We start from the raw sequence: 27,515 nt of genomic DNA, 5'->3' as shown, positions 1-27,515 counted from the left end.
CGCCGTGGTATGCTGTCATTCAACTTCTGGGCCGCATCCTGACTGATGGCAGCCCATTCTTGCATATTCAATGCTTGGAGTTTGTTTATTCTGTCGTATTTTTGCATTAATAACCTCGTTTCATGGTCCACAATGCTGATAGTACAGATGCTTCTCCTGTTGTGGTGCAGCCAACCCTTATAAAAATCTATAAATATATTTCTTCTCCTATGGCTTCTGCCCAGGCCTGAAAGACCATGACATTTTCAATGGTACTGTTGCACCCTGGTAAAGATCTGTTGAACAACCATGCAGTTGCTGGGAGGTATATTCACATTGCAGGCCAGATCGCAGATGGTAAATATCTGACACAGCAAATTTCAAGGTGGCACTATTCAGTCATCTCTCTAAACAGTACTATGAACATGCCAAACAACATCAATCACTCATGTTGTTTAATCATGCAATTAACTTTGACATGTTTTTTTTTTGTACAAAACTAAGTGAGAAACAAAGAGCACAGATGTAACCGAGAAAAAAAAAATGGTTTTATGTTGATGATGCATAAGGTGAAGATGGGTCTTTTGGTTACTGTTCTTGCTTCAAAAAAGCTCCTGGAAGACTCGTATGATTGTTTATTAAAGTATAAAATCACCTCTTGCTGGAAGTGGACACATGGACCAAGCTCCCTTGACTTATACTCTAGTTTTCGAGATGTCAGCTAGAATGAACCAGGGCTGGACTGGGACAAAAATTTGGCCCTGGACTTCATCCAGACTGGCCCACTTTGACAGGTCTCTCCCATGAGATCCAGACAACTCCTGCACCTCCCCCGGCCATCCAAGCCCCCTCTACCCCTTCACTAGCCACTCTACTTTATTATAGTAGAACGGCTGGTACTGGTACTCTTATAGGCAGTACCAGTGAGGAAGGTAGACATAATTTCACCCAGGGGAAAGAATCCGTTTGGTGCCCCCCCTTATGGGACAAGATTAGGCAGAAGTGATAAACCCCCAGGCCATAGCGGTTGAGTCAGCTGTCTGTCCCCTCCCCGCTGCGGGAAGGGAGAGGAGGTGAGCGCTGCAGGGAGGGAGAGACAGAGAAGCGTGGCAGTCCGCTGTCACTGAAGTGGCCCACTGAGCCATCGGCCCACCGCTAAACTCCCTGTAGACCCAATGGCCAGTCCATCGATGGAATGAACTATACTCTTAGGCCTCGTACACACGACCGAGAAACTTGACGGACGAAACACATCGTTTTCCTCGTCGAGTTCCTTGTTAGGCTTGTCGAGGAACTCAACAAGCTTGCTTTGCGTACACACAGTCAAGCCAAAATCTCCTCATTCTCAAATGCGGTGACATACAACACATACAACGGCAGGGGAAGTTCGATTCCACTGGCTAAACTCTTGGGGCTGCTTTTGCTAATTTCATGTGTATGCGTGTTAAATAAAAGTTTGGTAAGAGACGATTTGCACTTTTCAGTCTGTTACAGCTTTAAAAATGTGTTATCTCCATTACAAATGCTACTTTTACTCCCGTCTCATACTTTAATCTGAGCAAGCGCGGGTGTGGAACCGCATGGGTCTGCTTTAATACAAACAATTAAGAAGACCATCCCATCAACCTGTTATTTCACCCTCTCGCATCGCCCCCTGCATCCCCTTTCTTACTTTGTTTCTCTCTCACTTCTTACTTCTGCCATCTCGGATGAGGCTATTCTTTTTGTTTCTTCATTTCTACCTTTTTGCAGTATACTCCTCACTGACTACCATATATCTGTGAACATGTTGCTCATACTTAAAAACTATCATACACTAGGTCTCTGGTTTACAGCTGAATATTTTTTTACGTAAAAAAATATATTAAAAATACTTATGAATTTATAAGTGATTAACCCCTGCTCTACCTGTTCAAACTACAATTTAATGGTGCTCCCAAAATAATGGGTGGAAACAAATATTATTAATAAAGGAATAAGTACATAAATTAAGTGTTAAGGTTGCCGCATGCACACAATTGTATTCCTACAATTCATGTAAATACTTAATAGAATTAAGTACAGCACTACTAATCTCTACCTACATCCCATATAGATACTGAAAAATAAAAAAACATATGCTCACTATCGCTGATATTAAAAAATAAATGAACAATAATATTGCTATATATAATTAATGTCAGTTCATAAATTCAAACGTGTCGGTTCATATAAAAATTGTAAAGTGACAGTTTATCTGCAAAGTGATGTGTAATCCTTATAGAAAGAATTATCCAGCCCATGTATAATCATATCCAACTCGTCATCTCCTGCTCTTATCCAGGTAAAGCGTCTTGTAGTATGGCCTCACTCTGGTACTCGTATCCTGTTTGGTATATATCCTGAAGCACATGGGTAATGGTCCCTCTAACAACGCCTTACCCGTCATGTGAGTTACTCCTGTGCCATGTTGGAATAAAGAGGATGCCCCCAATATTGTAAAACCCAATGAAAATGATTACATTTTTATTTTAAATCTGCTTACAGTCAGCAGAATATTACTGTTCCTGGTGCAACGTCACGTCCGTTCTGCGACCCCTTATTCTCAGCCCTACATGTTACGTCACGCACCACGTGACTTCATCAGGGTGACCACATGACTACATCAGACCTCCTCACTTTTCCCCTGGTGAAGTCACATACAATTGGTGAGTCGACAGTAAGGAGAATTTTTGGTGCCACATCCAGTATAAATCGAGGAAAATAAGAATCCCCTTTGTGGTGGACTTTTAAGGCACAAAATTCTTTGAGGAGAAGTATATATGAGGTTTTAAATCATTCATTAAATAAAGTATAAAGAAAACGTGTAAAAAACATTTAGCATATTTGAACAATATGAACATATTTCCAGTATTATCATCATAGCATCAAAGTACAAACTGTAATTTTAATTCTTGCACCGACGCGTTTCGGAGTGTATATGTGCCTCTTTCTTCAGGGTTGTATTTAAGCAAGAATACTTTATGTTCTAGAATAAATATTTGAAAAAATATATATAAATAGATACAGGGAGTGCAGAATTATTAGGCAAATTAGTATTTTGACCACATCATCCTCTTTATGCATGTTGTCTTACTCCAAGCTGTATAGGCTCGAAAGCCTACTACCAATTAAGCATATTAGGTGATGTGCATCTCTGTAATGAGAAGGTGTGTGGTCTAATGACATCAACACCCTATATCAGGTGTGCATAATTATTAGTCAACTTCCTTTCCTTTGGCAAAATGGGTCAAAAGAAGGACTTGACAGGCTCAGAAAAGTCAAAAATAGTGAGATATCTTGCAGAGGGATGCAGCACTCTTAAAATTGCAAAGCTTCTGAAGCGTGATCATCGAACAATCAAGCGTTTCATTCAAAATAGTCAACAGGGTCGCAAGAAGCGTGTGGAAAAACCAAGGCGCAAAATAACTGCCCATGAACTGAGAAAAGTCAAGTGTGCAGCTGCCAAGATGCCACTTGCCACCAGTTTGGCCATATTTCAGAGCTGCAACATCACTGGAGTGCCCAAAAGCACAAGGTGTGCAATACTCAGAGACATGGCCAAGGTAAGAAAGGCTGAAAGACGACCACTACTGAACAAGAGACACAAGCTGAAACGTCAAGACTGGGCCAAGAAATATCTCAAGACTGATTTTTCTAAGGTTTTATGGACTGATGAAATGAGAGTGAGTCTTGATGGGCCAGATGGATGGGCCCGTGGCTGGATTGGTAAAGGGCAGAGAGCTCCAGTCCGACTCAGACGCCAGCAAGGTGGAGGTGGAGTACTGGTTTGGGCTGGTATCATCAAAGATGAGCTTGTGGGGCCTTTTCGGGTTGAGGATGGAGTCAAGCTCAACTCCCAGTCCTACTGCCAGTTTCTGGAAGACACCTTCTTCAAGCAGTGGTACAGGAAGAAGTCTGCATCCTTCAAGAAAAACATGATTTTCATGCAGGACAATGCTCCATCACGCGCATCCAAGTACTCCACAGCGTGGATGTCAAAAAAGGGTATAAAAGAAGAAAAACTAATGACATGGCCTCCTTGTTCACCTGATCTGAACCCCATTTAGAACCTGTGGTCCATCATCAAATGTGAGATTTACAAGGAGGGAAAACAGTACACCTCTCTGAACAGTGTCTGGGAGGCTGTGGTTGCTGCTGCACGCAATGTTGATGGTGAACAGATCAAAACACTGACAGAATCAATGGATGGCAGGCTTTTGAGTGTCCTTGCAAAGAAAGGTGGCTATATTGGTCACTGATTTGTTTTTGTTTTGTTTTTGAATGTCAGAAATGTATATTTGTGAATGTTGAGATGTTATATTGGTTTCACTGGTAAAAATAAATAATTGAAATGGGTATATATTTTTTTTTTGTTAAGTTGCCTAATAATTATGCACAGTAATAGTCACCTGCACACACAGATATCCCCCTAAAATAGCTAAAACTAAAAACAAACTAAAAACTACTTCCAAAAATATTCAGCTTTGATATTAATGAGTTTTTTGGGTTCATTGAGAACATGGTTGTTGTTCAATAATAAAATTAATCCTCAAAAATACAACTTGCCTAATAATTCTACACTCCCTGTATATATATATACAATTATACAACATTCCAACATTGTTCATAAATATATGGGGTAGACAAGATTTATAGAGTTTCACTTACATATACTCAGAAGGCATATGAGGGCAGGGTGTGCTCTCAAATTCCTAGATCAGAAATCCGACAAAGGTGGCGTGCCTCCGGGAAGATGCCGGTGTCAGGCAAGCACAAATGCTGACCTAGCCCCCCCCCCCCCGCTACAAGTCACGTGAAGTCACGTGGTGGGTAAGGGATCACATACCAGAACTTACATCATACCAGGAAGTGTAATACTCTGGTGAATGCAAAAAGTTTTATTTTTGCATGTATGCATAAGTTTAATTAAAAAAATAAATAATTTCCATACAGTTTTATACTATTGTTTTATTCCAACATGGCACAGGAGTAACTCACATCGCGGGTAAGGCACTCTTAGAGGGAGGCCATATGGTACTACAAAACCCTTTCACTGGATAACAGCAGGAAATGACAAGTTGGATATAATTACACATGCACTGTATCATATCACATATCATATCAAGGTGAGAGCACTGTGAACACTGAGGTGATGGGAAGTGGTCAGAATAGCACTGGATAATTCTTTCTATAAGGATCACACATCACTTTGCAGATGAACTGTCACTTGATGTTTATTATATGAGCTGACATGTTTGAAGTTATGAACTGACATTTATTATATACAGTGATATATTGTTTGTTTATTTATTTGTTATCACACATTGTGTTGTGAACATATTTTTATTTATTTTTTTGCTATCAATATGGGATCTAAGAGGAAATTGGTGGCGCTGCACTTAATTTTATTGAATATTAAAAATTACTGCTCCGATATTGTTGACTGATTGTTGCATACCACTAGAATGAAGTTTGGATTTGTCATGTCATGGCATGTCATTGCAGCATCATGCTGTGGGGATGCTTTTCTTCAGCAGGGACAAGGAAGCTGGTCAGAGTTGATGGGAAGCTGCATGGAGCCAAAAACAGGACAATCCCAAAATCAAACCTGTGATGCTGAGTACATACGATCGATCAAACCGATGAGAACGGTCTGATGGACCGTTTTCATCGGACCAAACCGATCGTGTGTGGGCCCCATCGGTTAATTATCCATAGGTTAAAAAAAAGCAATCTTTTTTTAAATTTAACCGATGGATACCTAACCGATAGAAAAAAAATTATCGTTTGTAGGCACGTCCATCGGTTAAAAATCCACGCATGCTTAGAATCAAGTTGACGCATGCTTGGAAGCATTGAACTTTTTTTTCAGCACGTCGTTTTACGTCACCACGTTCTGACGTTTTTTTAACCGATGGTGTGTAGGCGCGTTCATCGGTTAACCGATGAAACCGGTCCAACGGTCTGTTCTCATCGGATGGACCGATCGTGTGTACGCGGCATTAGAGTCTGCAAAAAACTTGAGACAGGGGCAGAGGTTCACCTTCCAGCAGGGCAACAACCCTAAACATACAGCCAGAGCTACAATGGTTTAGAGCAAAGCATATTCATGTGTTAGAATGGCCCAGTTAAAGTCCAGACCTAAATCCAATTAAGAATCTGTGGCAAGGCTTTAAAATTGCTGTTAACAGACGCTCTTCATCCAATCTGACAGAGCTTGAGCTATTTTGCAAAGAGGAATTGGCAAAAATGTCACTCTCTAGATCAGTGGTCTCAAAGTACCGGCCCGCGGGCCATTTGCGGCCCGCGGACCGGTTATAAATGGCCCGCAGGCAGGGCGGAGGGTGCCGCGGAAGTGGGGGGAGTAGATTTCCTTCACATGCAGAGTAGCGCAGGAAGCGTCTCTGTCATAAGTTTACTTCTCTGTCTCACGCTGCGGCTGCGGCTGCTCCCCGCCCCCCGGCGGCCCCCCCTCTCTTCTCGTCCATCCCCATTTGCTTGTGATATCACCTGGGATGGACGAGAAGAGAGGGGAGGCTGCCGGGGGGCGGGGAGCAGCCACAGCGTGAGACAGAGAAGTGAACTTATGACAGAGACGCTTCCTGCGCTACTCTGCATGTGAAGAAAAAAGACAACAAGTAAGCTGACCTGTACCCCATGTACCCTGATTGTGCCCCGATTGTGCCCCATGTACCCTGATTGTGCCCTATGTACCCCGATTGTGACCTCATGTTCCCCATGTACCCTGATGTGCCCCATGTACCCTGATGTGCCTTAATGTGCCCCATGTACCCCGATTGTGCCCCATGTACCCCGATTGTGGCCTCATGTTTCCCATGTACCCTGATGTGCCTTAATGTGCCCCATGTACCCTGATTGTGCCCCCATGTGCCCCAGGTACCCTGATTGTGCCCCCATGTACCCCGATTGTGCCCCATGTACCCTGATTGTGACGTCATGTGCCCCATGTACCCTGATTATGCCCTCATGATCCCCATGTACCCTGTTTGTGCCCTCATGTGCCCCATGTACCCTGATGTGCCTTAATGTGCCCCATGTACCCTGATGTGCCTTAATGCGCCCCATGTACCCTGATGTGCCTTAATGCGCCCCATGTACCCTGATGTGCCCTGATTGTGCCCCATGTGCTCTGATGCGCCCCATGTACCCTGATGTGCCCCATGTGCTCTGATGTGCCCAATGTACCCTGATGTGGCTGATGTGCGCTGTGCCCTGTGCCCTGTACCCTAATGTGCTGGGCTCTGTGACCTGATGTGCTGTGCCCTGATGCTGAGTGGTCAGTGTGTGGTGGTCAGTGGGGTGTGTAGTGGTCAGTGTGCAGTGTAGTGGTCATTGTTTAGTGTAGTGGTGAGTGTGTAGTGTAGTGGTCATCGTGTAGTGTAGTGGTCATTGTGTAGTGTTCAGTGGTCAGTGTAGTGTGCAGTGTAGTGGTCAGTGTGCAGTGGTCAGTGTGTAGTGGTCAGTGTGATGTGTAGTGGTTGGTGTGCAGTGTAGTGGTCAGGGTTAATAATGCATCCACTGACACCAGTGCTGCTGGTAAAAATGCGTCCGCTTACACCAGTGCTGGTGGTAATAATGCGCTTGCTGACACCAGTGCTGGGGGTTAATAATGTGTTCGCTGACACCAGTACTGTTGTTTTTGAAGTTTGAAAGTTTGCATGCGGCCCCCCATGGGATATGAAAACTTGTCTTGTGGCCCTCAGGTAATTTGAGTTTGAGACCCCTGCTCTAGATGGTCAAAGCTGGAAGAGACAAACCCAAAAAGACTTGCTGTAATTGAAGAGAAAGGTGGTTCTACAAAGTATTGACTCAGGGGGGCTGAATACAAATACACGCCACACTTTTCACATATGTATTTGTAAGAAATGTTGAAAACCATTTATCGTTTTCCTTCCATTTTACAATTATGTGCCCTTTTCTGTTGGTCTATCACAGGGGTGTGAATACTTTTTCATGACACTGTATTACTCACTGCATTGTCTACCACTGTGTTCAATGTCTGTTGCCATGATCTTTCAAACTCACACCTATTGTATGTGGCTGCCTGTCAGGTAATCCTGTATTGAATAATCTTGTGTTTGAATGCCAAAATACATCTGCTTTACTTACTGTAATCTTCAAAAAAACTTTCTAATAGAAATACAATCAGAAAAAGTACACATGTTACAAATATAGAAGCTGCCATTTCTAGCCTCCTTCTGAAATACTTTAATAATTTGATTCACAGACCTGAAACAATCATATAGGAAACAAAAGTTATAAAAAGTTAATATTTTTTATCAATATAATTGTTCTGGATGAGTGATGAGTGACTCAGAAAGTAATGAAGTCAAATCATCAGCATGAAGCATTCTCAGAAGGATGGTCATAGAGGACAGGTTCCCTTTTGGCCCCATGCACACAGGACTTTTTTTCCTCCCCTGGATGCATATGCTCCAAGAAAGGAAAAAGCAGCATCATAAAAAAAATCTAAAGTTGCATTTTGCAAAAATGTTTAGCACATTGGCGTTCATTGATTCCATTGGCCAAAATATTAATGTGTTCTGGCCATTTGAATGAATGCATAAGAGCTTGATGTGCCTAGCGCTAAAGTTCCTTTGCATGTGTTTACATGCAGTTGGTTGATCAAGCATTTTTTAACGCTGAAATGCTCCTCTTCTGAACACGCTGGCTTTTTTTTGTCTGCCTCTAAATGCCTGTAAATTCTAATGTGTGCATGGATACATAAGCTAACATTGAGGCAGAAAAAAATGAGGGAGGCCTTAATGCATGCACATGTGGACCATTTAACAGTTGTTTCCATTGTGTGACTTTTAATTCTATGTCTAAGGCCTCGTACACACGACCGGACATGTCCGCTGAAACTGGTCCGCCGACCAGTGTCAGCGGACAGATCCGATGGTGTGTACAGGCTAGCGGACAGATTTCCAGCGGACAAATGTTTCTTAGCATGCTAAAAAACATGTCCGCTGGGAAGCTGTCCGGCGGACATGTCCGCTGGTTAGTACGTCTAACCAGCGGACAGAAATCCTGCGCATCCGGCAGACCGTTTTCATCGGACTGTCCGCTCGTCTGTACGGGGCCTAAGGGATCCTTTAAAATAAAAATATGCAATATACCAAAGTACTAATGTTCAGTAAACAGTGCTTATACTTAGCATCAGCTTTAGCTATGTGTAATAGAACAAGGCAGTCATCACCAACCCAATCCATATGCTTTGTTCATACTGTATCCTTGGAAATGCTGTGTATGCAGCTTTTCTCACCTGGAAGAACAGAGTTCTTGTTTCACTTGACAGCCTTGTTTTTCTGGTTCCCAGGCTGGTGTGAAAAGGTAACATTCAGTGTACACACAGATTTTTTTATGCCTCTGTGCTTTGGTTGCATTAGATTGTAGGAAAATAAAAAACGTTGCTCATTACATTAGTACAGTAGAAAGTATGAGACTAGTGAATAGTGATCACACAAAAAATTCGCTAGAGTGAACACACAATGAGGTTTACCATAAATGTATATATAATTTGGTGATTTTCTAAAGATGCTAAAAAAGTCCAAGAAAACTTAAATTTGAGGATAAATTGCTCCACAGTCCCCATAGATAGAGGTGGGGGTAGTTTTAAAGTAAGTATATTTAAGTAATTAAATATCTGTAGCTAGGCCACAAGCTCACTTAAAAGTAAATCAGTCAGCCATTTGAAAATGTAAAAGTAAAATTCCTACAAACCGAATTGATTTTGTCTAACAGTTCACGCTAAAACCAAGGGGTTTCGTTTGCGCACTGTTTGGAAGAGGGTGGCAGGGGTGAGCAGTGTAGGAAGAGGGTGGCAGGGGATGCAAAAGTAAGTAGTGTTGGAAAAGGGGTGTTGGGATGAAGAGGTTTACAAGGGATGCCGACTTGAACAGTATTGAAAGAGAGTGGCAAAGGGTGCATTTGTTAATCCTGCTGCTGGGGGTGCATGTTCCCATTGAATCAGAAGCTGGGCTTTGGACTGTTTGGAGGCACCAGTGTCCCCCCTCCAGCTATGGTGGCTGAGCAATTGCACAGAATACAGGAGTGAAACAGAGACCAGAGACGTCGATAGCAACATGGGTGAATTGCATATGCATAGCACTGTATGGGCAGGGCAAATGTGCCACCTGCTTCCTGCATCTATTGATATAGTATAAATAAGGTAGATCAACAGACATACATACAGTGCCTTGAAAAAATATTCATACCCATTGAAATTCTCCACATTTTGCCATGTTTCAATCAAAAAAACGTACCGTAAATGTATTTTATTGGGATTTTATGTAATAGACCAACACAAAGTTTCACATAATTGTCAAGTGGAAGGAAAATTATAAATGGTTTTAAAGATTTTTTACAAATAAATATCTGAAAAGTGTGGTGTGCATTTGAATTCAGCCCCATCTGTGTCAATACTTTGTAAAACCACCTTTCACTGCAATTAGGCTGCAAGTCTTTTTGGGGATGTCTCTACCAGCTTTGCACATCTAGAGAGTGAAATGTTGCCCATTCTTCTTTGCAAATTAGCTTAAGCTCTGTCAGAGTGGATAGAAAGTGTCTGTGAACAGCAATTTTCAAGTCTTGCCACAGATTCTCAATTGGATTTAGGTCAGGTCTTTGTCTTGGCCATTCTAACACATGAATATGCTTTGATCTAAACCAGTGGTCTCCAAACTGGTGCCCGGCGGCCAGATGCTTGCTTTTATCTGGCCCATGGGGCATTATTTTCATCCAATGTCAGCAACAGTGGAGCATAGCTCCTGCCACTGACACTGACAATGGGGCACTTTTTCTCTAATTGACAGCAATGATGGTGCACCATTCCATCCATTGACACCACTGATGTGGCACTATTCCTCCAGTTGATACCAATGATGGTGCACTATTCCTCCCACTAATACAAATGATGGGGCACTATTCCTCCAGTTAATACCAACAATGGTGCACTATTCCATCCATTGACACCACTGATGGGGCACCATCACACAGGTGGACTTTATTTACTAATATCATTTTCCTTCACAATTATGTGCCACTGTGTTGGTCTATCACATTACATAAAATCCCAATCAAATACATTTACGTTTTTGGTTGTAACATGGCAAAATATGGGAAATCTCCAGGGGTATGAATACTTTTTCAAGGGACTGTATGTAATGGAAGAGTTACATTTTTTTGTAAATAATTGTGCTGAGATTTGTACACGTCTTTAGACTCGCTTGTGGCACAGTAAATAAATCATTATGTGGGTGCAGGAGCTGTGCCATATGTCACTGTGTACACAGGTCAAGTTTTAAGACCCTCCCATTGTTATTACAATTTTGTCAAACTCACATTTTGCTGCATGTGCTGCCTTATTATTCTCCTCTGGGTGCTTGGGGCGGGCCCCCCCCCCCCCCCATTATATTTTCTGTTCAGTATTTTTGCTTTACTGTTTCAGTGCATGTCTATCATTCAGCTGATACTGGCCTAAAGGATAAGTTCACCTTTGGAACATGTTACACCTATTTTTGGGGGGATACGTAACATGTTCTAACTTTTGCAGTCCCCCGCCTCTGCCTGCACAGATGCATCAGTGACAGTTTCCTGAGAATATATAGACTACAAGTATCATCAACCATTGTGTCTGACGACTTGTAGTTCCCAATGAAGCAAGGGTGCTGGTAACCGTCCTCGTAGTTTATTGATCTTCCTGCTCTCAGATAACTGTCTGCCCATATGAGGTACAAGCACACATGTATGTTGAGAGACTGCAGGAGCCTGAGATTGTGCCCGCAATCTGCTGATCATGGGTGCAATGCTCTTTAGACTCCTTCGGAAAAATAAAAATGCACATTTTTTTTACCTGCAAATTAATGTGCATTTATTTTTATTTTTTCTGAAGGTGAACTTATCCTTTAAACCCTTAAATCCTTTAAACCATTCAGTTAATTTAGCTCACATTTTTCATCAGGAATTATGAAGTTGGAAAACTGTTTGAGGCTAGGTTCACACCTATGCGTTTTTAGTGCATTTTGCAGAAATGCACTGCAGTCCATTTACCATTTTCCCTATGGTACATGTTCATATCATTTTTCCTGCAGCAGATTACCCTTAGCGTGTAATAGACTTCAATGGAGTCGCACCAAAAATGCAAGTTTTGCATGTTTGATGCGTTTTTACATGATTTTCTTTCTCCATAACAAACTATGAATAGCCGGTTGTTAAAGAGAAGGCAGCCGCCATGTCCTTAACAACCGATGAGTTGTTAGCTGTCAGTGGGGTTTTCTGCTGACAGCTAAAAGTAAAAAAAAATTGCCGGGGAAAAAAACTGTGTGGGGTCCCCCCCAATGCATACCAGGCCCTTATTCGAGCATGCAGCCTTGCTGAAGGACCTGGTATGTATTGGGGAGGGGAGGGCCATGCCGTTTTTTTCCAGATTTTTTTATTGTAGGAAATTATTATTTTTACATTCAGCTGTCAGCGGGGAACATCGCTGACAGCTGATAACTCATCGGTTGTTAAGGATACGGCGGCTGCTCACTCCATAAAAACTGACTATTCACAATTTGTTGAAAACTGCATGCAAAAATGCATCAAAATTGCGTGTTCTAAAATGCACCACAAAATGTGCTGGAAAACCACATCAACCGTATAGATTTGAATCTAGGCTGAGGGGTCAATCCTGTATGGCCACCCCCAAGGACCAGTGGCGACAGGCTTTTGTTCACGTTTCTATAGAAATCTATGGGACAAATATTTGGGTCTTTTGCACCCGTCAACGAATTCTCACGATCAACACGATCACTTTTTGTGATGAAATAAAATGACATTTTTAAAAATGTAATTTAAAATGACTGTGTGTGTGCAAAATGTCATTTTATGTCTTCTGAAAAATTACAAAAAAAAAATTCGAACATGCTTCAATTTTTTATGTCATTTTTTAAAATATAATTTTTTCTGTCATTAAAAATGATCGTGTGTCGGCAAAAATGACGTTTTAAACCCGCACATGCCCAGAAGCAAGTTTTGAGACGGGAGGTAAAACTACCATTCATAATGGAGTAAGCACATTCATCACGCTGTAACAGACAAAAAAGCACACATCGTCTTTTACTAACAAGTAACCAGCTAAAAGCAGCCTCAAGGCGAATAGAACTTCCCCTTTAGAGTGCCGTCACTTTGTTCATCATTTTTAAAAAAAGATGGTGTGTGGGCAACATCATTTTTAATGATGAAGTTGGAAAAATGACATTTTTTTTCATGATAAAAAATGACTTTTTTTTTTCATGATAAAAAATGACTTTTTTTTTTCATCACAAAAAGTGATCGTGTGTACAGGGCATAAGGCATTGCAAAGCATAAATTAATGCGTACCAAACATATCAAAGGTCAAAGCTAATAGGAGTTGACGGCACGAAAATTAAGGTTATATATGCAGAAACACCATTATTTTGTTCTAAGATAAAAAAATAAAAAAAAGCTACATAAAAAAGGCCCACAATCCTGTTCTTTTAAGTCTGGCATTCACGTCAGAAACACTGATAAGGAGCCTGCACTTTGTGCCATATTCCATGTGTGGTAGTTAGCTTATGCTTTTCATGGAAGATACAGTGATACCTCGGTTCACGAACTTAATTCGTGAACTGACTCTGGTCGCGAACCGAATTGGTCGCGAACCGAGGCACATTTTCCCATAGGGTTCAATGTAAATCCGGTTAATCCGTGCTGACCTTTTTTTGGGGGTTTTTGAAGCACAAAAATTACAATACACATTAGTACAGTATAGTAATGTATAAAGAGAGGACACTAACCTTGCTTGTGATGACTTCTGGCATGGAGGAAGGCAGGTGGGAGGCAGGTGGGAGGCAGTTATTGTTTGGAGGGAGAGTCCCCCTCCATAAGGACATCAGGGGGATCTCCTTCAGGGGTTTCCTCTCTCCTTTGTCTCCTAGCTGCAGGCTCAGTTTTGCTGAAAAATCTGTCCAATGTCACTTGTCTCTTCCTGCGCTGCATAACCCTCCGGAAATGAGAGACCACATTATCATTCATGAGATTTAACACTCTGTTCACGACAGTTATGTTGGGGTGGTGCTTTTCAAAAAAATCATGGCACTCATTCCATTTTTGCATAATGGATTTTATGGCATCACTGCTAACCTCCTCCCTTTCTTCCTCTTCCTCAGTGGAATGCTCCTCAAGAAGTGCCTTCTGCTGCTCACTGTGGAGTTCAGAAAGTTCTTCCGTGGTCAGCTCCTCCCTATGTTCCTCAACAAGCTCTTCCACATCAGCACCATCAACGTCCAGACCCATACTCTTGCCCATGGACACAATTTCCTCCACTACCTCAGCATCAGGCACTTCAATGTCATGTTCACGTTCAGCGACACATTCTGGCCACAGTTTCCTCCAGGCTGAATTTAGGGTTCGGGGAGTGACCTCTTCCCAGGCTTTGTCAATGAGGTTAATGCAGTGGGCAACATTGAAATGTTTCTTCCAGAAGTCTTTCAAAGTCAAGGACGTCTCTTCAGTGACATTAAAACACCTAGTGAAGAGCGCCTTTGTGTACAGCTTCTTGAAGTTGCAGATGACTTGCTGGTCCATAGGCTGCAGAAGTGGTGTTGTGTTGGGGGGGAGGAACTTTACCTTGATGAAGTCATACTCAGCATCCATATCATCCACCAAGGCTGGAGGGTGTGCCGGGGCATTGTCCATCAGAAGAAGGCACCTTTCAGGCAGCTGGTTATCAGAAAGATATTTTCTGACGGTGGGTGCAAACACCTCGTGCAGCCATTCCATAAACAATTGCCTTGTGACCCAAGCTTTGGCATTGGCTCTCCACATGACGGGCAGTCTGGCCTTGTTCACATTTTGTTCCCTAAATGCACGAGGGGTCTGAGAATGGTACACCAGTAGTGGTTTAATTTTCAGATCGGCGCTTGCGTTGGCACACAGCAAAAGGGTCAATCTGTCCTTCATGGGCTTGTGCCCTGGTAGTGCCTTTTCCTCCTGCGTGATATAGGTTCTGTTCGGCATTTTTTTCCAGAAGAGCCCTGTTTCATCACAGTTGAACACTTGTTGAGGGACGTATCCTTCTGTCTTCATGAATTCCGCAAAGTCTAACTTGTAGGCTTCTGCTGCGGCCTTGTCAGAACTGGAAGCCTCACCATGTCTAATCACACTGTGGATGCCACTTCTCCTGCGGAATTTTTCAAACCACCCCCTACTGGCTTTAAATTCGTCACTTGCTGCAGTTGTAGAGGGGCTTCTTTGCAGTAAATCACTGTGCAATTTCCTGGCTTTCTCACAGATCATAGCTTCACTAACGCTATCACCTGCCAGCTGTTTCTCATTCAACCACACAAGCAAAAGTTTTTCCACCTCTTCCAGCACTTGCGTCCTCTGCTTGGTTAACATTGTTACTCCTTTTGCAACATCAGCTCCTTTGATGGCGGCTTTGTTTTTCAGAATAGTCGAGATTGTTGACTTTGCCATCTTGTACTCCGAGGCCAGATCAGTCACACGAATACCACGGTCATGCTTTTCTATAATTTCCTTCTTCAGCTCAATGGTTATTTTCTTCACAACCTTGCTGTCACCTTTACTACTGCTCTGCACTTTCTTTTTGCCCCCATGCTTGCGCTGCACATTCTTGTCACCTGCATTTCCCCTTTGCACATTGTCACTTGCATTTCCACTTTGCACATTGTCACTTGCATTTCCACTTTGCACATTGTCACTTGCATTTCCACTTTGCACATTGTCACTTGCATTTCCACTTTGCACATTGTCACTTGCATTTCCACTTTGCACATTGTCACCTGCATTGCTGTTCTTGTCACCTTCATTGCTGCTCTGCACTTTCGTCTTTCCACTATGCTTCTTGGGAGCCATATTGCGCTGCACATTCTTGTCACCTGCATTTCCCCTTTGCACATTGTCACTTGCATTTCCCCTTTGCACATTGTCACTTGCATTTCCCCTTTGCACATTGTCACCTGCATTGCTGTTCTTGTCACCTTCATTGCTGCTCTGCACTTTATTCTTTCCACTATGCTTCTTGGGAGCCATATTGGGTGTCCAGTGAACTGTACAATACAGCAAGAACAGCAAGAACAGTACTGTAGTACAGTACAGTACTGTATGTGCTAAAAAGCACACCAAAAATCAAAAAATACCTTGAAATGTATGCACAGTACTCGCAGTACACTTCTTTCTGTGTGTCTTCTTCTCTCCACGATCTTCCTACAGGAAGTCACGACCATGTGACAGCCTGGAAATAGCATTAAAATGGCCGCGGCTCCTGTTCGTGAACCGAGGCGGAGTTCGTGAACCGGAGCATATTTATATGAACTTTTCTGTTCGTGAACCGAGTTGTTCGTGAACAGAAGCGTTCGTGAACCGAGGTATCACTGTATTTGTTTTTCTCTATGGCATTCCATATACGCTTTGAACTTCTATATGAACAAAGATCACATGTTTTTATCTTACAACAAAAGTTACTGTATGGAACAGTTTGTTACAGCAGACTGTAACACTGAACAATAAAAGCGGTTCTACTGCTTTCATAGGAGCGCCATCAAAAACATTTTAACCACTTGCTTACTGGACACATATACCCCCTTCCTGACCAGAGGACTTTTTGCGATTCGGCACTGCGTTGCTTTAACTGACAATTGCGCGGTCGTGCGACGTGGCTCCCAAACAAAATTGGCGTCCTTTTTTCCCCACAAATAGAGCTTTCTTTTGGTGAAATTTGATCACCTCTGCGGTTTTTATTTTTTGCGCTATAAACAAAAATAGAGCGACAATTTTGAAAAAAATATATATATTTTTTACTTGTTGCTATAATAAATAGCTCAATTTTTTTTCTCTCAGTCTAGGCCGATACGTATTCTACATATTTTTGGTAAAAAAAAAAAAAATCGCAATAAGCGACTGGTTTGCGCAAAAGTTATAGCGCCTACTAAATAGGGGACAGAATTATTATTTTTTATTATTTTATTTTTTTACTAGTAATGGCGGAGATCTGCGATTTTTATTGGGACTGTGACATTATGGCGGACACATCGGACACTTTTGACACCATTCACATTTATACTGCGATCAGTGCTATAAATATGCACTAATTACTGTAAAAATGTGACTGGCATTGAAGGGGTTAACACTAGGGGGTGAGGGAGGGGTTAAATGTGTACCCTGCCTAGTGTTATTAACTGTGAGGGAAGGGGACTGACTGGGGGAGGTGACCGATCTGTGTCCCTATCTACAAGGGACACAGATCGGTCTCCTCTCTCCCTGACAGGACGTGGATCTGTGTGTTTACACACACAGATCCACGTCCTTGTCTCTGTAACCGCCGATCGCGGGAGCCTGGCAGACATCGCAGCAGCCAGGCACGCGCATCGGCATCTCAGTGATGCGGCGGGCGCGCGCGCACGCCGCCCCCCAGTGGCCAGGAGGAGCGGAGGCTGTAAAAGGACATGTCAGAGAATTACAACCACCCTGCGGCCGTATTAAGTCGTACGGCCGTCGGGAAGTGGTTAATACATACTGACACGTTTTCCACTGATTAAAAGTGGATGAAAAATACATGCACTGCCTCCCATGAAGTACCTACAGTTTATTCTGAAACTGAGCATAGAACATTTGTGTGCATAAAAGGTTAACGGTAATAGTAGAGTTACTATTTACCTAAATATAAAAATAAACCACACAAGTCAAAGAGTGTGTTTGGGGAATTCTTGCTGTGGCTTTCAGTAAAACAGTCTTATAGAAATAATAGTGGAAATATAGTGTAGCGCTATAGTGAAGCAATATAAGAGAGTGTAAAGCCTCGTACACAGGAAAACGGCCATGTGTATGCTCCCTAGCAATTTTCCCGACAAGAAAACTGCCGGAAAAAGATAGAGAACCTGCTCTCTATTTTGCCGTCGGGATTCCCATCTGACTTTTTCCCATCGAGAAAAGCGGTTGTGTGTACAGGGCTTTAGAATGCACTCAAACAAATAATAGTGAATGAATAACAAGTGAATATACACTAATAAATAAAACACAGCATATACAATAAAGTCCAATCAAGCCTGTGAGCTTTCGAATATAATGTAAAAGTATAAGCCCATATAGCAAAAATAAGTGAAAGGAAGTTCTTCCCATTAAGGTGACACCAAATAAAAGGATGGCAAGTTGCCTGTTGTCACTCTTAAATCTTCAAACATAGGTGTACAAGGTCTTACCGGATGGGATGGACACACATGTCATGCGACGGTGAGTCATGCCAGCTTATGATCCTGGATGATCTGGATCAATACTGGATTAATCCATGTGAACGTAGATGGTCTGGATTCGTGCTGTAAGGGAAGGATAGTCTGATGGATCGAGGTGTAGGGTCTCCACTACTCTATTGACGAACACCACAGAGGCAGCTAGATCAGAATTATTGTACACCTGGGTGACTCCTCATAGACTCCAACGGAATTTTTTTAAAAAAGAGATGCTCCAAATGGTGCAGATCAACCATGTAGGTTTATTAAAAAATGTCATACATAAATGACAGCAACTAAAAGTGATCACAAGTATAAGAACATGTAAAAAAAAGCAATGTGGGGTGCAGTAAATGCTTGCCCGACACGTTTCGACACTAAGGGTATTCAACTGGCCCCAATAGGGCCTCAATGAGGAAATAGAGGTCAACAATCTGATTTGATGAGTCTTTTTCAATCCCATTTCCTTTCCCTTACCTCTGCCCCCCCCTGGTCCTACTCTCTCTTTACTTACTTTCCCCCCTGTTTTCCTCCCTATTTTGTTCCAACCCCCCCTCCTCTCCCCTTTCTCCCCAACCACGTACAAATACAAGCATCTTAAGCCAAACATAAAGTGCTATTATAGTCGATATGTATTTCTATACTCTAGAGCAGCCTTTTTCAACCAGTGTGCCGCGGCCAGTGTGCCGTCAGAGGTTCTCAGGTGTGCCGCGGGGGTCAGTGGAGATAAGGCTGTCAGATGAGCTCTCCTGCCGAACTGTGAGAATCTCTGTCGGCTTTAAAAATGAAAGTAAAGTGCAGAGGAGTGTGCTGTGCTCTCTGCTTCCCCCTAGAGTGCAGTACCCGGCTAAAGAGAAATCTGAAAAGGTACTGAGCTAGAAGCTACATTATTTTTTTTAAAAATGGCTTTATACATTTGTCTGTGTGTGTGTGTGCATGTAGTCTGTCTGTCTGTATGTGTGTGTGTGCACATGTGACTGTCTGTCTGTATGTGTGTGTGCGCATGTGACTGTCTGTATGTGTGTGTGTGCACATGTGACTGTCTGTCTGTGTGTGTATGTATGTATGTATGTATGTATGTATCAGGGTTGCCAACTTTCAGTAAATTTACAAAGAGTTTGTAAAATCCATACTTTTTGCATTTGTCCATGAATGTCAGTTACAGACATGCAGCCTACATGTCCGCAATGGACATTCAAGGACAGATGAAAAAAGTACGGATTTTACAAACTTCGTAAATTTACTGAAAGTTGGCAACCCTGGTATGTATGTATGTATGTATGTGTATGCATGTGTAAGCCTGTGTCTGTAGTCTGTATGTATGTTACTTTTAATCCTGACCCCCCCCCCCCCATTCCTGTACCATGAGAATGGCTTTTGTAGGGCTTGTTTGATAGCAAGGACTGCTGCTTCTCTGAAAAGCAATCCATGCAGAGATCGCTTTTCAGAGGCATTTGACAGGCGGTACAGAGGCATTATGTTGCCTCTTTACTACCTGTTTTAAGCCCGTAAATGCAGCATCACTACACCGCAACCGTGCAATGCACACAGTTGCGGGGTAGTTGCAGTGCAGCCCCATTCACCCTCGGTATACCTCCAGTTGCAGCCACAGCATGTGAACACCCCAGCTGCTGCCTCTGCAGCTAAAGGTAGAGAAGTTGGGGGTGGTAAAAACGGCTCAACCATGTGGTTTTACCGCCACTTTGACATGTTAACAAGCCCTTGGTTCACATCTGTGCAGCTGCATGTAGGGCAGACCATTCATTTCAATGGGCTTCTGTACCCACAAAAATGCAGGGAAACAAGTCCCCAACCTTCTTCTTTTTTTTTTAATTGCACTGCAGCAAAAGCACCCCACATTTTCCAATGTGTGGGGGTACCATTAAGAATTAATGGTACCCCTAAAGAGCAGAGCATTTTTCTGTGTGTCAGGAATGAGCGCGATTTTGCGCGTGTTCTGCGACACACCATAATGTGAACCAAGCCTTGGACTGGGGTGCCTCAAGACTGAAAATACTTTTTAAGGGTGCCCCGACTGGAAAAAGGTTGAGAAACACTGCTCTAGAGCAGCGATATGCAATTAGCGGACCTCCAGCTGCTGCAAAACTACAAGTCCCATCATGCCTCTGCTTCTGGGTGTCATGCTTGTGGCTGTCAGAGTCTTGCTATGCCTCATGGGAGTTGGAGTTCTGCAACAGCTGGAGGTCCACTAATTGCTTATACCTGCTCTTGTGCCTCGTAAATATACAAGTAATAACTATGTTCAAATGATTTTTTCTATCCAGTTTCCCTCTTTTCTACCCCCCAGCCCACTCCGACCCCCCCCCCCCCCGTCTCTCTGCCCGTATAGCATACCCCGGACCCTTAAGTACTCTCAAGCCCTGTACACACGATAGGTTTGTCTGATGAAAACAGACCGTTTTCATCGGACAAACTGATCATGTGTGGGCCCCATCGGTTTGTTTTCCATCGGTGAAAAGAAATAGAACATGTTTTAAAATTTTCCTATGGATAAAAAAACGATAGAAAAAAATTATCGTCTGTGTGGAAGTCCATCGGTCAAAAATCCACGCTTGCTCAGAATCAAGTCAACGCATGCTCAGAAGCATTGAACTTCATTTTTCTCAGCACGTCATAGTTTTTCACGTCACCGCATTGGACACGGTCAGATTTTTGACCGATGGTGTGTAGGCAAGACTGATGAAAGTCAGCTTCATCAGATATCCGACGGAAAAATCCATCGGATTAGATTCCATCAGATATCTGATCGTGTGTACAGGGCTTTATAGATAAAGGTACATCACCCTTAATCAATATGTGCTAGGATTGGTCCTGATCAAGTATACACAATTTTCCATGCATGTGTGCGTATGGAATATTGTACACGTGTATGTATATATGTATGTATATACGTGTGTGTGTGTGTATATGTGTGTATATATGTTTTTGACTTAGTATTTTTATTTTTATCTTTATTTTATTTTTCATTTATTATTATTATTATTATTATTATTATTATTATTAGTTTTAGTTTCATATTTATTATTATTATTTTTAGTTTTATTTCATTTTTTTGACATTCAGTTTATTTAAATTCATTTACACTCACATTAGTAATTCCAACATTCCTCTCTTTAATATTCATTGTTGTCCATTAATGTTTTTGTCCATTATTTGTTCACATGCATTTGTATTTTTAATTGTTTTTTACTTTTGGTCCTTGTTGTATTTTGTTGTATTGCCTTGCCCTTTGTTTATCTCATCTCCCCTGGCCTTTTTAATATATACATGCCACCAATGCTTCGCATTTTAAAATTGTAAAAAAAAAAAGGACATTAGGACCCAGAAGCGCCGTCCAGAGAGCATATATGCCCTCATCCAACATGGCGCCTGCTAGGCCTGAAGAAGGCGCGCATGCTCTGCAAACATGCCGCCTATTGGTCCCTCGAGAAACCCGGAAGTGGCGTCATCAACACGGCCCACCGCTCACCCGGAACTGACGTCACAACCCCGGCTCCCTGTGTGACTGAGATACAGGAAGCGTTGGCATCCACCGGCGCAACCCGCTTCACTACACCAGTTACAGCCATCAGAAGTGACTTTCCTCCCGGACGTTCCATGTGTTTGACACGCTCATTTTTATTCTACCTTTGTGAGTATGTTTGCTCTACTTGCACATTGAATTATATGTAACATACTGATCTTAGAGTGGCGCCTCTGTGCTTTCTCCCCCAGCTGATTCAAGATTTGCTTTATATCTTCACTGGGCTGCCTTCAAAGTGTTTTAGCACGGACTATATGGACTTTAATAGTCTCATGTGTTAAACCATAGCCTTGTTTTTAAGAATCGTCACTCTTTGCTTGAGTTCTCCCACATCGCTACTGGTGCAAGCAGGGCCGGCCTTTGGGGTGTGCGAGCTGTGCGTCCGCACAGGGCGCCATGGGCAACAGGGGCCCGTGCGGCCACCCAGAGGCGTACTAAGGGGGGGTGAGCCGCCCCCGGGTACCACACAATGGGGGGGTGTCAGACCGGCACCCCCCCTGCGCGATTGTATTGCACCCGCGGTGGCATTTTTTTCCTCTTTGTGTATGTTTAGGTGACCAGGGGGCGAGGGGTGAAGATGGGGGGGGGCGCCACAGGATTAGCTCGCACAGGGCGCATGAACACCTAAGGCCGGCCCTGGGTGCAAGCGCCAACTCCCTCCTGTGTGTTCAAGCACTTTCTCCTCTCCTGCCTGTGTGTGTGTGTGTGTGTGGGGGGGGGGGGGGGTAATTGTTAGTGCTGGCTTTCGGCAGTGTGAAAGAGAGTGTAACAGACACTCTCGGCTTATACAACTGCAGCCAGCAACCCTGCTGGGAAGCCATAGTCTGGTCTGAGTAATATGTGTCCGGGTTTCAGGTGGTCTGAAACCCGAAAGCATGATTCCAAACCAGAACTGTGAATCCCGGACAGGTGGCAACCCTATTCTAACTCCATTCAGAGTAAAGTATCAGAATCAAACAAAGCAGGAAACCATTTTCTTTATTTAGGCTAGGTTCACGCTAGCGCAAATTGGATGTAGGTTTCCCCTCATCCAATTAGCATGACAGGAGAGTGTGCCCGGCTCTCAATAGAGGCGGTTCACACATCTCCGGGCCGGCTGCGGAGAGAATTGCACAGGGGCCCTGTGCATCTTTGGCTCTGTTTCAGGTCCAAATTTATGCAAAAAATTTGGCCTGATTCATCCCTGAAACGGAGAAAAGGGACGCATTGGACCTCTGCTGTGAGCCACATGCGATTTAGGTGTGAACCCAGCCTTAAACATGTTCATATTAATAAATAACCTTTTAAATTAATGTATGTACTAATTATTGCACCCAAGATTCTCTGAATAGTTATGTGTCCTTGCAGAATGGTTTGAGTAACAAAGTACTGTACATAGCATTTAAAAATGTATAAATACTATTATGAATGGATGGATAGCCTGGACTGAAATTCTAGCTAAACTAAAGAACTCAAATTCAGAATCTATGCAGGATAAACAGTCTGTGAAATGTACATGGTTTCAATGTTACAGAGAACAATCATGCATAATCATCTGTCCTGATTTCCCTTGCCCACATGACTCTTAACAAATGTTTATTTAAAAGAAAATTATTTACATAGGAAATAAGAGTTTATTTTGGAAGTCTTGAAACCCTATCTCAAGCAAAACTAGGAAAATATGTTCCCATTATTCAAAATCAGCTGTTATGTTTGTCTTTCCCCACTGCGGGACATTATGAGAGCATAACATTTAAGGATACATTTTAATGCTTGACGAACAACTTTGTCACCTAGTCGCAGAGCTTCCATGTCAAATGTAATAAACAAAATTTCCTTTTATACATATTATTTATTAACCACTGCCTTAAAGTGGTTGTAAACCCTTTACAACCACTTTATGCTACAGGTACAGGCTTACCTGTACCTACGCAGGATATCTCCTAAACCTGCATGGTTTAGGAGATATCCCCTGTCTCCTTCATGTGCCGATGTCATTGGCACATGTGCACTAAAGCATACTGAAGCAATTGCACGTATGTGCGGTGGCTTCAGTCTGTGTGACGTCTGTGTGACGTCATCGCCGCTCCGTCCAATCAGATCGCTGGAGCCGCGATACCCAGAAGTAACCCCTGGAAAAGATGTCGCCGGCCGGAGGGGGGTACGAGGACTGCTGCGGTGGCTTTGATCTAAGGTAAGTAATTCATAATGAGTTAGTATGCTACACATACTAGCTCATTATGCATTTGTCTTGCAGGTTGTTTTTTTTTAACAAGGGTTTTCAACCACTTTAAAGACCGGGCAAATAAAAAATTATACCTTACAATGGGCCTGTGCCCACACTGCAAAGGGTTAATTGCTTGTTTAAGTCTAGGGGAACGATTAAAGGAAATATACTTACCAATTCTCCATTCCTCCCTGCAGCTAGACCAGAGCTGGTGATTGTCAGTCTTTTTTTTATATTTAACGTTTATTTTTCCATAAACAATAAATTTTAACAAGCAGTTTATCCAAACAATTAGATCCAAACCTTTCACTTACCTTTCACTTACCAACACAATGGAGTTTTCTCTGGTTAATATTTTTAGGCCAGTACAGGAGTTATGTATCATCTAGATTTGTAATTCATCTCTGTTGTAATGGGAAAGGAAAGAGAGTAGCCGTTTAGGCTCTCCTTTCCTTATGGGTCCACAGCATGGGCAGCAGGTATATGGTTAAAGGGGTCATTTACAGGTCAGTAAGGACAGGCAAGTTTATGAGGCATAGGATGTTTAAGGGTTAATGGTGATTAGCCAGGCAGTTCAGCTGTGCCAGAGGGTTCCAGAAGAAGGGACAGATTAGGTCAGTGATTGGCAGCAAGGGTCAGGTGACACAAAAGAAGGTGCTAGAACCGGTTCGGGCCTATATATAGGCCCGGTTCCGTTAAGCAGGCGGCCGTTTTTCTTACAGAGATCCAGCCAAAGGAGCTCTGCGAGTCTGCTGTATGATGGAAGCCTTACTACACCAGCTGTTGGACCGAGCAGAACACTCAGGAAGAGAAGATTGGATTTGTCACTGCCTATCCTTACCTCCGATGTCGCAGCCAGGCGGTTTCAGCAGCGCGGAGTCGGAGCCAGCAGCGGGTCCCAGCGGTGCAGAAGCCTTTGATATCCAGCCCTGCCTATCAGCGAGCGTGGCGCGTGCTACGTCGGATGACCGTGAGATCATGGGGGCGGATGCCAGCATGGAAGAGGACGAGTCGGGCAGACGCACTAGCAAAAGGAGGCGTGTCCAGGGGAGGAGCGTGAGCCCGTTGCCACCCAGTGCCAAGGATGGTGGGCGGGATGTTTCTGTTTCTTCCCACAGGTACCTGTGGTCGAACCCAGCAGCCCCCCCCGGCGGGACGTGGGCGGGGAAGGAGGAATTTGGCGACTCCTGTCAGGGAATGTTGACCTGCTCATCAGGTGTCAACTCAGCACAGCCAGCAACAGCCAAAAGGCCAGCAGAGGAGGCAGAGGGGGCCTCAGAGGATCGAGCCAGCCATTACACCAGGACGGACATCAAACCGGCAGTATACCTGTGCGGTGTGAAGTACCAGTGACAGCCTCTGGAGCGCATTCTGCTCAGGGGACAGAGGGTGAGTGCAGTACAGCATCACAGTTATCTATTCTATCTGCATCTATTGAGCAATTAATAGCAGTTATGAGATCTAATGTGTCTGCTCCTATTGTGAACAAGGAAGATAAAGTCTGGTCAAGTAGTGACTCTATGGGCTAGATTCACGTACCTCGTCGCATCTTTATGCGGGCGTAGCGCATCGAAGATGCACTACGCCAACGAAATTTCAAGAGGCAAGCAGCATATTCTGGAAGCAAATGCACACTACGTTGCGACGGCGTAACTTAAATTAGACGGCGTAACCCGACGTAATTCAAAGTGGGAAGGAGGTGGGCGTGATCCATTTAAATGAAGCGTGACCCCATGCAAATGAAGGGCTGAACGAACGGCGCATGCGCCGTCACGTGATAGCATGTCCCGCGTCCCTCTGCGCATGCGCACAACTACGCCTATCGTATCCCCCGAGATAAGCCGGCCCACCGTTTACGCCCCAGGGTATAAATACGCCCAGACATGCGCCCGTCGAGCGCAAAAGTACACCAGCAGCTTTGGTTGGTTTGGTGTGGCTACTTTTGGCTTGTTATTTCTCAAAAATGTCTGAAACAGTGCCTAAGGAAAGGAGGCTTAAAAAATTTTCTAAAGAGGAGAGGGCTCTAATAATTGATGCCATGTCAAGGTACAACAAGTACCTCCACGGATCGGAGAGTGGCACGACCAGCAAGGTCCGTAAGGATCAGATATTGGCAGAGATTGCAACACAGGTCAGTGCCCTTGGCCATGCGGAACGGACCCCAGACAAGATTGCCAAGAAAATTAACGACCTGCGGCGTCTCGTGAAAGAGAAGGTGGCCAAGATGAAGAGGCACAGAAGGGGCACCGGAGGTGGACCAGCCCTGAACATCACCCTGACACCTGATGAGCAGGTCATAGCCATGTGCTTGGAGAGGGAGCAGGTGGAGGGCCTGGAGGGATTTGAGTCTGTTGATCAGCCCTTGAGGACAGGTGAGTGTGTTTTATCTCTTATCTGGTGTGTAGCATGTGTGTGGGGGGGGGAGGGTACATGTGACAAGTGTGTGGGTCCACCAACATGTGAATGTTTTGTGTCATCCACAGATGTGCAGGATGAAGCGGGTCCATCCTCGGCTGCTGGGCAACCAACCACATCCCATGAGGACAGTGTCCATACCTCTCCTTTAGAGGAAGTAGAGGAGGAGCACGGGGACCTTGAGGATGGAATTTACCTGGGGGACGAGACCACCATCCCAGGACCCTCCCATACCTCCACCTCCATAGGGGATAGCCCCCCAAGGGCCTCCACTCTTTCTGGAAGCCCCCCAAGGGCCTCCACTCTTTCTGGAAGCCCCCCAAGGGCCTCCACTATTTTGGGAAGCCCCTAACCTCCTCCATAAGGGAAGTACCCTCAAGGGCATCCCCGTACAGTCGGCCCCAAGCCACACCTGCACCCAGGAAGGCTACTAGTAAGACGAGGGGTGATCCAGAGACCTTTGAGGCCACTTTGTCGAGGGACCAGGCCAAGCAGACCCACCATGTTGGTTGTGTTGCGTCTGACATGCACCGGGTGGCAGCCAGCCTGGCCTCCTTGCAGCAGACCCAGGCTGCTTACACTGCCGCCATCATAGAAAGTGTGCAGGAGGTCAGTGTAAACAGCTCTGCATTAGTGACCTGCGTGAGTGACCTGGAGGCCACAAATTCAGGCCTTGTGGCAGAGGTGAGGAGCCTGGCAGTGGCCATACAGGCCAATACAGCTGCCATTGAGGTGGTGGGGACTCAAACAAATGTGGTCCTCACACGCATAGCCGTGGCTTTGGAGGGAAGCCAGGCAGCCAGGGAGAGACTGGGGGATGTTCCTCCTCCCAATGACCCACCCCCCCACACGCGGCTGCCACCAGGCAACAGAGGGTCAGGAGCCTTGGCACTAGGCGTAGTCCACGTCAAACCAGATGATTGACAGTTCTAATATTAACTTATTATACTCGATATGAGTCTTATTTTTTTTTATTATACTCGATATGAGTCTTATTATGTTTTTGTTATACTCGATATGAGTCTTCTTTTTTTTTTTTTATTATACTCGATATGAGTCTTATTATGTTTTTGTTATA

At 43.8% G+C, this 27,515-nt stretch overlaps 1 protein-coding gene across 1 annotated transcript; it reads right to left on the bottom strand.

Moving 5' to 3' along the window:
- Window positions 1-13,881: 13,881 nt before the first annotated feature.
- Window positions 13,882-15,504, bottom strand: LOC120941095 (tigger transposable element-derived protein 1-like). The gene has a single exon (XM_040354358.1). It carries the CDS (start codon window positions 15,502-15,504, stop codon window positions 13,882-13,884), a length of 1,623 nt encoding a protein of 540 aa, XP_040210292.1.
- Between the last annotated feature and the right edge of the window lie 12,011 nt (window positions 15,505-27,515).

This window comes from Rana temporaria, chromosome 5 (assembly GCF_905171775.1).
Source record: "Rana temporaria chromosome 5, aRanTem1.1, whole genome shotgun sequence".
Classification (NCBI taxonomy): Eukaryota; Metazoa; Chordata; class Amphibia; order Anura; family Ranidae; genus Rana; species Rana temporaria.
This window is presented reverse-complemented; position numbering and strand designations above follow the sequence as displayed.

Coding starts and splice junctions, on each gene's coding strand:
- LOC120941095 (XM_040354358.1), bottom strand. CDS start 15,504: ATGGCAAAGTCAACAATCTCGACTATTCTGAAAAACAAAGCCGCCATC.